The 11840-nt window shown below is 40.4% G+C and overlaps 1 protein-coding gene and 1 long non-coding RNA gene across 2 annotated transcripts; both read left to right on the top strand.

Annotated features, from left to right (window-relative positions):
• The first annotated feature begins 4706 nt into the window (after positions 1–4706).
• On the top strand, positions 4707–5729 carry LOC143099239 (uncharacterized). The gene is made up of 4 exons (XR_012981438.1): positions 4707–4835; positions 5048–5088; positions 5209–5308; positions 5695–5729. It is a non-coding gene; the product is annotated as an uncharacterized LOC143099239 (long non-coding RNA).
• Positions 5728–11586, top strand: LOC143099234 (uncharacterized). Its single transcript, XM_076262331.1, has 3 exons — positions 5728–5765; positions 9005–9188; positions 10491–11586. The coding sequence occupies exon 3, from the start codon at positions 10523–10525 to the stop codon at positions 11543–11545; it is 1023 nt and encodes a 340-aa protein (XP_076118446.1). The 5' UTR covers positions 5728–5765; positions 9005–9188; positions 10491–10522; the 3' UTR covers positions 11546–11586.
• Positions 11587–11840: the final 254 nt, after the last annotated feature.

Raw genomic sequence — 11840 nt, 5'->3', positions numbered from 1 at the left:
TCTGACACAAACAGCAATTGACTACTTTTACCACTGCTAGGTAATAATAAAAATAATGAAACGAGCGATCAATATTGAGCCAACTATATCTTCTTTTCCAGCCTTACTGTAGAAATGAAGGGGCCAAGGGAACATAGTGCACCCCCATGGCTTCTAAATTTGTGCCATTACAAAATACCTTTTTTTTTCTTTAGCAGCCAGTTGACAATAAAGTAGGGAAAGGACAGTCAATTTAGCAGAATCCGCACCTTAATTAATATCATTACCACCTGGGTCTGCTGTGAAAAAATGGTCATTCGGCTCATATCCGTATCACAGGTTTGGGCCAAATCAGTGTTTTGTATTTTAAACGCATTTCCTGACTTCCAGTTGAGTTGCGGAAATCGGACCTGGGACAAATCTGTAAACCGGTGATAAAACAGCATTACTAGCAGAGCTGAAATCTCTATCAGGAGCAGATCTGGCCCACAGCCAGATACCGTATGTCCGCTACAGGCGGATCTAAAGGCTTTTATGCGGATCCGGCCCAAAGGAAATTGCTATCTGGGTATGCATCTAAAACACAATCATCCGCTGCAGTTTTCCCAGTTGGGGAAAAAAAACACAACAAGTGGGCCGTCTTCCTCTTCCCGAGGAAAATTCTCAGAACGACAATATTATCGCTTATCGCAATAATTTCTGAGACAATTTATCGTCAAGCAAAATTTGTTATCGTGACAGGCCTACACAGAAGCACACATACCCACAACAGCAAACACACACACACACACACAAACACACACACACTCATAAGTTAACATAGACAAACACAGAAGCACACATACCCACAACAGCAGAAACACACATACCAACAAAAGGGATGGAGACATATTGACATGCGTGATTTATTTTTGCAGAGAGAATATGCAGAGCTGAGTGGCAGTCATATTTTGTGGGGTTGGGGGGGGGGGGGATAGGCTATTAAGTTACAACTGAGTTTACAAACCATGCGCAGACGGGAACGCATCTTGATGCGTTGTCAGAGCCCCATTACAAACTTGTCTGATCCAGCAAGGAATATGTGAATGCAGCCCCTATGCATTTAGCCTATTAAACAGTGGAAGCTAATTTTTGCCGCGGACGCATCGCGAATAGCGCTGGAATAGCCTCTATGTCTGTGTGACTGCAGATAGATGCGTCTGAAATGTCTGCTGGAATGTGAGCCCGGCGAGGAGAGATGCTTAATTGATGTCACAGGTGGGCTAGTTGAAACTTTCAACTTCTGTCAGAAAAAGACGTTGAGATTGGCAACGTAGCATAGGCTGTTGTTAAAGTTAGCGATATTGGACAGAAATATAGACATAACGAGTTCATTTGATGAAGAATACGTGCAGTTTGAGCCATCTAGATCGACAAAAGGTGAAGCAAATAGGCATACTGTATCAGTCGCCTATAGCAAAGGGACAAAAAAATGTGAATAACTAAATAGTTGAATTAAAAGCTCCAGGCGGATCTAAAGGCTTTTATGCGGATCCGGCCCAAAGGAAATTGCTATCTGGGTATGCATCTAAAACACAATCATCCGCTGCAGTTTTCCCAGTTGGGGAAAAAAAACACAACAAGTGGGCCGTCTTCCTCTTCCCGAGGAAAATTCTCAGAACGACAATATTATCGCTTATCGCAATAATTTCTGAGACAATTTATCGTCAAGCAAAATTTGTTATCGTGACAGGCCTACACAGAAGCACACATACCCACAACAGCAAACACACACACACACACACAAACACACACACACTCATAAGTTAACATAGACAAACACAGAAGCACACATACCCACAACAGCAGAAACACACATACCAACAAAAGGGATGGAGACATATTGACATGCGTGATTTATTTTTGCAGAGAGAATATGCAGAGCTGAGTGGCAGTCATATTTTGTGGGGTTGGGGGGGGGGGGGATAGGCTATTAAGTTACAACTGAGTTTACAAACCATGCGCAGACGGGAACGCATCTTGATGCGTTGTCAGAGCCCCATTACAAACTTGTCTGATCCAGCAAGGAATATGTGAATGCAGCCCCTATGCATTTAGCCTATTAAACAGTGGAAGCTAATTTTTGCCGCGGACGCATCGCGAATAGCGCTGGAATAGCCTCTATGTCTGTGTGACTGCAGATAGATGCGTCTGAAATGTCTGCTGGAATGTGAGCCCGGCGAGGAGAGATGCTTAATTGATGTCACAGGTGGGCTAGTTGAAACTTTCAACTTCTGTCAGAAAAAGACGTTGAGATTGGCAACGTAGCATAGGCTGTTGTTAAAGTTAGCGATATTGGACAGAAATATAGACATAACGAGTTCATTTGATGAAGAATACGTGCAGTTTGAGCCATCTAGATCGACAAAAGGTGAAGCAAATAGGCATATTGTATCAGTCGCCTATAGCAAAGGGACAAAAAAATGTGAATAACTAAATAGTTGAATTAAAAGCTCCTAAACTGGGCTGGTGCGTTTTGTCGAGTTCAGAGACAAAAGTAGTGTTTGACATGGTAATGCTGTCTTTTAAGAAACGTTCAGTAACCTATTCAGATCACTGTCCTGTGTCTACAGGGTACAGTTTAACATGTGAACACTGTTCACACAACTTTATTGGTTGGTTAAACACACTAGCACAATGCCACAATCTGTATGTAGCCAAGGCTGAAGGTTAAAACATTTCAAACCAATTTTACAAAATAAAGCCTACCCTACCCAAGTTTATTTATTACCTGGTTTGGTCCAACAAATATTCAGACTTATCTTATTCAGACTTATTCTAATAGTCTACAATGAAGTGTCCTTTAGGCCTATGAAATCTTCAGCCACAAAGAAAGAAAGAAAGAAAGAAAGAAAGAAAGAAAAAAAGAAAAAAGTCACTCATGTAGATTACTGAGGAGGAGAGGAGGGCCAGACTGAAGCATGTTGCCAAACAGCGCAAGCGGGCCCCTTCACACTTTGGCCCAAGCCAAAAACAAGAAATAAGGGGGTTTTTTTTGTTGTAAAAATTAGTCATTTTGTAGTTTGTTTTCTTTATAAATCTCTGGTTTTAGGCAACTTCATACTCATGAACATACATTCAGCAACAATGTCATCAAAAGAAAAGGGAGTCCAAGGCACTCTTCAAAAAGTTATAAAAAGCCTTTATTTAAACATGGCTATTTTTTAAAAAACTAGATCTGGGCAGACACCCACGCGTAGCGGCACATAGCCTTCTTCAGGGTATACTGCACGTACAAACAATTGCCTCTTTTGAGGTTAACTAATGACATACACCTGGACAGCACAGGTAATGAATTCACATAGTTCTCAGGTAAACACTACATACAAGAGTCAGTAGGTGGCCCCACAGGTGTCACAAGGCAGTGAATAGCCAGGTAAAGAAAAAAAGAAGAAAATAACCACTAGGTGGCAGCATATTTAGGTTAGGACAGACATCAATACTTGTAAGTGAAAAGTCATTACAGATAAGGACTAAAATCTATCTCCTCATTTAATCCAGGGTATGTCATGGCCTGCAGAGTATATATGTAGAAAGTTTCCCTTTGCTTTCATATAAAACCTCTTGCCCAACAGCTCCCTTCTTATATACAGGATACTACCCATGTCTTAAAGATTTTGAATGATATAACTGTTTCTGATGATTCTTATCTGGTCACTATGGATGTAGAATCTTAATACACAAATATTACTCATGACGATGGACTGAAAGCTTTAAACTACTTCTTAACCAACAGGTCTGCAGACTGCTTACCTCCATCTGATTTCCTAATTAAACTCACTGAATAGACATTGAAAAATAACATCTTTTTGTTTCAAGACCAATTATATATTCAGGTATGTGGCACTGCCATGGGGGCATGTTTTGCCCCTAATTATGCCAATCTTTTCCTAGGCCTATGGGAGAAGGAATATGTTTACAATAATGTCTACAGTGATAAGATAAAATGGTATGGGAGGTACATTGATGATGTTTGCCTAATTTGGACTGGTTCTGAAGACGAGTTGTTTATGTTTCATGATATGTTGAATAATAATGACAGAAATGTTAAACTGTCGATGGAACATTCAAAGACAACTATTAACTTTTTAGATCTAACTATCTCAAAAGGACTGGATGGCCGGCTCTACACTACAGTTTTTCGCAAAATCACTGATAGAAACACTATGTTAAGAGCAGATAGTTTTCACCCAGTCTGGTTAAAAAACAACATACCTTTTGGACAATTCCAACGTCTGAGACGTATATGCGATTCAGACCAAGAGTATGAGAAGCAGGCCAAAATCATGTCTCATCGCTCAAAGTACTAAATACTGGAATTATCCTTTAAGGTGAAAATATTGCATGGTGTACCTTTAACCACCCGCTCACTCACACCTATTAACACTCTTTTTTGATGGGCTTGTCTCACACTCATCATGTTCACCTATTAACACTCAATTTTGATGGGCTTGTTTCGTACTCGTCTCGTGTTCACCTATTAACACTCAATTTTGATGGGCTTGTCTCGTACTCGTCTCGTGTTCACCTATTAACACACAAGTGTGATGGGCTTGTCTCGTACTCGTCTCGTGTTCACCTATTAACACTCAATTTTGATGGGCTTGTCTCGTACTCGTCTCGTGTTCACCTATTAACACTCAATTTTGATGGGCTTGTCTTGTACTCGTCTCGTGTTCAGAGTCAGATGGTCTCTCCTGAGGGTCAGAAGCTGTTTGAGGCTCCAGTCTCTTGCAATAAAGAAGAAGAGGCTGAGGAAGAGGAGAATGAGGAAGAGGAGGAGGAGGATTATGGCCATGGAGAGTCCAGTCAGTCTGGTAAGCAGATACACACACACACACACACACACACACACACACACACACACCACACACAACACACACACACACACAAACACACACACACACACACCACACACAACACACACACTAATGTCCTGTGTTGAATATCCACTGAGTGCAACACAATTGTACTCTATTATGCTGGAGGATTAAATGTGAATACGTTTCCTTTTTTTCTGCTTTTGCAGTAACGTTAGAGATAACTGACCCCAGATCAGAGCTGTTCCAGGTACGGTGTTTGTTACATATACACATCATGTCAAACACATGGATATGTGTCAGCTTGCTTGGCACACACACAATCACACGCGCGCACACACACACTCTGATGGTTTTGTTTACTTCTCAGACTCAGCAGGAGCCGTGTGGTGGTCTGGTCCTTGCAGTTAAAGAAGAAGATGGTGAAAGTGGATGTGGGGAGCGGAGAGGCTCTGGCAAGGAGAGCATAGGTGAAAAGAGCAACACACATACACAACACACAAATGCATACACACACACACACACACACACACACACACACACACACACACACATATGACTAATATGACGTCAGAGTTAAAATGTATCATCATATTCATTTGTGTAGATAGACTGGACCTGTCCCAAATTTTCTGGCCAGCACGTGTCTTTATTACAGTGGTTTCAAAAACTAGCATGTTAGCTACCATTAACTCATTATTATTGCACATTATGGCAGTAAAAACTCCCTTAACTGTTTTTTTTTTTTTTGCTGTGAGTTATTTTTCAAATAAAAAAACCGCCCAGGCCAACTATTTTTGTCAAAAAGGAAGCGTAGTCTGTTCACACTAAGTGTCTTCTTTGTTTGTGTCTGCAGTAGAAGAATCCGTCCTCAGAGCAGAAGACCCTGTCTCTTCAGCTGAAGACATCAAAACTGAACAGGTCCAGGTACAGTGGTGAAAGTCTATGATGTTTGTAATGTCTAGTATAGTTATCCACTGTTAAAATCACATCTTTATTTAATTTGCCAAACTCATACTAATATTACAGTAAAATCAAATGAGTAAAAGGTACAATACACAGGTTTAGGTATTTTTGGCAAGTGTAGAGCTCCCTCTAGAGTCGCGATGTATTTATATGTTACTCTGCTATTGTAAATAGTAAACTTCTTGTGACTTATCCCCTATACACAATGCAAATGCTTTTGTTGTGGAGGTGAAGGATTAGCAACAGGCAAAAACTATCTCCAATGAGCTAGATCTACTGACAAGGTAATGTTTCACGATTCTTCCGAGATTTGTTGGGTGCCGCATGGTTGGTTTTCTCGGTAGGGACTCGCTACGTCTATGCTGTATAGCTATGCTAGGTGAACAATTTGCCTATTACAAGTTAGTTTACCATCAAATTGGCTTCGTAAAGATTAAAATCTTGCACAATGTGCCTTTAAGGCAAGAACTACATCAAGCTAAAACTCTGTGAAGTGACACAAGGCATTCTGATGCATGAACTTGTAACTGAACTTGTGAACTTGGCTGAATTTGCCTGCTCCAAAATTAGAACATTCCATTGTGTAGTGTTGATCGAAGTTGGAGGAGTTGTATAGTGTTGGGCATGACAGGAGTTAGTTCTCCACAATCGGCAATGTGGCAGATAGTGTAGAGCAGGGGCGCCGCTAGGGTTGTATTCCATAGTATGCACCACACGCAGAAAAAACACAGTTATGTTAACCTACTAACAATAAGGATTTGCTCACAACACTCTAAATACATTTCACTGCTGTTTTGGTTGTCCCAAACTTTTAGATGATAGGCCTATGCACAGTCAAGGACTTTTTAACACCCGCACCAACCAGACTCGTCATGACGTGCCTTAGCCCCAAAAAGGTTGAGAACCTCTGTTCTACGCATTAACTGAATCCCTGTTCCAAACAGTGCTTTATTTTTTTTAAATAAGCCTACAGAGGAAAGCAAACAATTCAACATTTTAAACATGTGTAGGCCTAGACCGTAACCGTAGAGGACAATCTCTCACTGCTGTCAGTGTCAGCATCACTGCTAAGAACAGTAGCTACGTCTTTTAACATTACGGTTAAACGCCTGAAAAATATTAAGCTGCTGCTGTTTTTTTCTTTAATGACTGAATGATTTAGGCTATATCCTATGAATGAATGGAACTTTGTGTTTTTAAGCGCCAGAATTGACCCATCCAAAGCCACGCCCGAAAACCGCCACAGGCCAATCGTTATCATGACAATGCTACATTTTCATATTTTATAGTCTATGATTTCCATGCACATCGTATTCCGGTTTTATTCGGAATAATGCCAATATTCAGATTGCACATGAGTCAATAACTATAGGCTAGTTATCACACAAGTTTTTTTTTTATTGTTGTAGGCTAATATTGAATGATTTCACAAATAAAGCTGTGAAAAATTGTACGCACAGTGCGTACAGGATTACGCCTGCCGGCGCCACTAGTGTAGAGATACAAGCTCGGCTATATTTGAGGTATTTACAGTACCCTCCAGAATTATTGGTACCTTTGGTAATATTGACTAAAAACAGGCATAAAAAATAATCTTTTGATGATTCATTGTACTCTCACAACAAAAACATCAAGGAAAAATCCACCCTTGAAGGGAAGAAAACTTATTCTGAGAAAAAAGAAATAAATACTTTTAACGAAAACACGTTGCTCACATTTATTGGCACCCCTAGAAAATCATACATACAAAACCGAACAGAAGCATTTCCCTATCTAATTTTAACTTTGTTAAATTAATCAGAGTGTCTGTGAACTTTCAGAGGTAGTTCATTACTTTGTTTTTCACTAAGGTATGAAAATAAAGTGACACAGAGGCTAAATCCTCTTCTCATTTTTCAACATCAGAAAGACAAGAGAATACACTAAATTTAAATAAAAAGAAAGTGTGTTGACATTTGTAAGTCAGTGAATGTCTATAAAAACAAGGTACTTTGTTGAAAATGCCTATATTTACAGTTCTAATCAACTGGAATCAAGTAGGTTCTAATCAACTGGAAATGTAACAAACATGCTTGGACAAAGACCCATGGTTATCTCGCCCCCACGTACAGTATGGAGGATGGTAAGATAGGCAAAAAATTCCATAAGGACCACTATTGGAGAGTTACAGACAAAGGTGTCATCTTGGGGTCACCAAGTCCCCCAAACAATCTTCAAAAGTGACCTCACTGCTAATAGCTTATTTAGAGGGCATGCTAGGTAAACGCCTGTCCAGTCATTTAATTACCAATGTAAACGGCAGGAGTTACCGAATGGTACAGTGACTTTGTCTGGAAGTGTGGTCTATTGTCAGATGACATGAAAACTGCGCTCTTTGGCTAGGTACACTTTAGGTGTGTTTGGCGTACATAGAAGAATGACTTTACTGAAAAGAACCCCATACTTAATGAGAATTATGGTGGAGAGGCTGTGCTATTGTGGGGCTGTTTTTATTCCCAAAGGCCTTGGGAATATAATTAAGGTGCCTGGTATCACAAACAACATGAAAAACCTTTTTTAAAGGAAATCTGTCAATCTCTGCCAAGATACTAAACGTTGGTCATGATTGGATCATATATCAGGTCAATGAACCACAACAAACGTCCAGATCAAAACAAATATGGTTTACTGAACGCAAAATCAAGCTTCGGCCATTGCCATCTCAGTCCCCTGATTTAAACTCCACAGAAAAACAGTGGGGTGAGTCAAAGAGGAGAATGCACAAGTGTGGACCTAGGAATCTGGACGATCTCGGGAGATTTTGTAAAGACCAACAGTCTTAAATCTCTTGCTTTGTATTCTCCAACTCTATGGGGTGTCATAGGTGAATATTACAAGCTGTTTAATTGGAAAAGGGAGGCTTAAGAAGGTATTATAAGCAGGGGTGCCAATAATTGTGAGCAATGTGTTTTTGTTAAAAATATTTATTTCTTTATGATATTTTCCTTTTTCCAACAGATTATTTTTTATACCAGATTTTAGCATGGGGTGGCAATAATTCTGGAGGGTACTGTATGTAAGATGAATACGGTACATGTCTTTGAAGTATTTATTTAGGATGAGTTATCGGCCAGTTATCAGACAACCTAATGCTAACAGTAAAGCGCTGCATTTAACCAACTCGCTCAAGTTACCTCTTTTTCTCCTTCTGTGTGTGTTAGGAAGAGGAGGATGAATCCCACTTGGCTCCAGTGTTCAGCTCTGAAGCTGCCTCATCCACCCTGTCCCTTGCAGACCCCCTGCATCTGGTCCAGTTATGCAGGGTGTCCGTGAAGTTGGTGGACTGCTGCAGGACAGGACAGCATGGGACAGAGAAGAACAGAGATGGAGAACAGCAGAAGAGGCGTAAGATAATTCAAAAAAGAAACATTTCACTTCATTGTTAGTCTATATCAAAAGTGGTGGTTCACTTTGTGCGAATTATGCTATTTTCTGAAAATAGAATAAGCCTACAATCAAGTAATTTTACACCACAACCTACCACTCATACAAATGTAGTTCAAAACGAAGGCTAAGTTTCTGCCAGTGACTGCCATAGAAGGCCATTTCCCTTGTCAGGCCAGCTATCGCTAGGAAAGGTGGCTGACAATTTGAGTGTGAAGCTAATTATTGCTTAGCTGCTAACACTACCGCCACCACTGCACACAACTGCGAACCTAGAAACATACCTGACTTCCTACTAAATCCTCGGTTATCGCTTAATCAAGTTATGAACTTACTCGACGTAATACCAATCTTATCAAACTAGCTAGAGTTAAACTTAACGTCCTCTCTATACGTAGCAGCTATGAGTTTGTTGCTAATCGATGACAGGTAAAGCCAGCTTGGTTGCTTACTTGATTAACTAGCCAAGTCGTTAAAAACAGACTTCACACAATCCATTCGAATAAAAAACACAAGTTTATTGTAACTTACTTTGGGTGTGGTAGAAAAATGTCCGTTTCGTCATAGTTTGTTGGATGAAGCAGACGCCAAGAATGTAAACTTTCTTGAAAAGAATTGAGATATGCTTGAAAGCAGTGTGGTCGAAAGCGATTAGTCATAGGATGTGTAGTTTAGGGAGCGCCAGATTGTATGCTTAGAAGCTGACGTTGCAGGTGGACCCACACCTGATTACTTTACGACCCTTCTAAATGAGCCCCCTTTGTGATGTCATAGAGATAAAACATTTTAATCCCCCATTTCTCAAAAAGTATAAACTTTTCAAAAAATCTAAAAAGATTACTCTTGGCCAATTCCAGACCTACACAACGGTTATTTCAACAAGTCTGTACGTTAAGCGATTATAGCCGCATTCATTTTTGAAAAGGTAAAAAGAATTGGTAAAAAGAAGAAGCCAGGAGATATCAAGATAGTGGATTCCATCCACTATAATTAGTGGGTCACACAGTCACATTGATTTGAGGACTTAATTTATTTGTAAACATAGGTAAGTACAGACGTGTACACACATTTGGTTCCATTTCCATTCCATTTATGAATTATTTATTCCATTTTCCATTCCATTTATGACAGACGTTTATTAAAACATGACTAGTACATCTTCAGATATATATCTGGACATCGGACCAGCATGAGAAAAGGAAACCATGAAAACCCTGGTATGGATCTATTTCATGGCCTATTTCATGTGTTGTGTTTTCCCAGTGAAACCGAGAGGACTATGCACCTCATCCTCCATGGCCCCTTCAGAGAGTCCCACGTCCAGCTGGACCCTGCAAAAAGAGCCGAAGGAGTCTGGAAGATTGTCCCGTCCTCTGCGTAAACACAGCTCCCAGCTCAAGTTGTGTAATTACACTCACACAAGAGAGAAGCTACACTGCTGTAAACTGTGCGGCAAAAGTTTCAGTCAAGTAGGAAATCTCAAAGTTCACCAGCGAATACATACAGGAGAGAGGCCGTATAAATGCACTCAGTGTTGCAAAAGTTTCAGTGTAGTAGGAAATCTCAAAGTTCACCAACGAATGCATACTGGAGAGAGGCCGTATAAATGCAGTCGGTGTGGCAAAAGTTTCAGTCAAGTAGGAAATCTCAAAGTTCACCAGCGAATACATACAGGAGAGAGGCCGTATAAATGCACTCAGTGTTGCAAAAGTTTCAGTGTAGTAGGAAATCTCAAAGTTCACCAACGAATGCATACTGGAGAGAGGCCGTATAAATGCACTCAGTGTTGCAAAAGTTTCAGTGTAGTAGGACATCTCAAAGTTCACCAGCAAATACATACAGGAGAGAGGCCGTACAAATGCACTCAGTGTGGCAAGGACTTCAATGTGCAGGGACATCTCAAAAGACACCAGCGAGTACACACCAGAGAGAGGCCATATAAATGCACTCAGTGTGGCAAGAGTTTCAGTCAAGTAGGAAATCTCAAAGATCACCAACGAATGCATACTGGAGAGAGGCCGTATAAATGCACTCAGTGTGGCAAGAGTTTCAGTCGAGTAGGACATCTCAAAGATCACCAACGAATACATACTGGAGAGAGGCCATATAAATGCACTCAGTGTGGCAAGAGTTTTATTGAAAAGGGAGCTCTCACTAAACACCAGCGAGTACACACCGGAGAGAGACCGTATAAATGCAGTCGGTGTGGCAAGAGTTTCAGTCAAGCGGGACATCTCAAAGTTCACCAACGAATACATACTGGAGAACATCAGCGCATTCACACAGGAGAGAGGACGCACCAATGCACTCATTGTTAGTTGAGTTATGCCTCAGTTGGAATAAAATTACTGTTTTGAAACGGATAGTTCTGGTTCTTGATTATGATCAGTGTTGGGAAGGATACTTTCAAAACGTATTCCGTTACAGAATACATGCCCAAAAATGGAATTTGTAACTTATTCTGTTACTTTACTCAATCTGAGTAACGTATTCTGAATGCTTGGATTACTTCTGCATTGAATTGCATTTTATAAGTGTAGGAATGCGGCCATCAAATCCTGCTTACTAAACAGGCCTATTCTGGTTTGTTCTTCTGTTTCAAATGGCTGAATG

This window comes from Alosa pseudoharengus, unplaced genomic scaffold (genome assembly GCF_046254945.1).
Source record: "Alosa pseudoharengus isolate Yale_2024_CS ecotype anadromous, Long Island Sound unplaced genomic scaffold, YU_APseudo_1.1 YU_APseudo_1.1_scf_25, whole genome shotgun sequence".
NCBI lineage: Eukaryota > Metazoa > Chordata > Actinopteri > Clupeiformes > Clupeidae > Alosa > Alosa pseudoharengus.
This window is presented reverse-complemented; position numbering and strand designations above follow the sequence as displayed.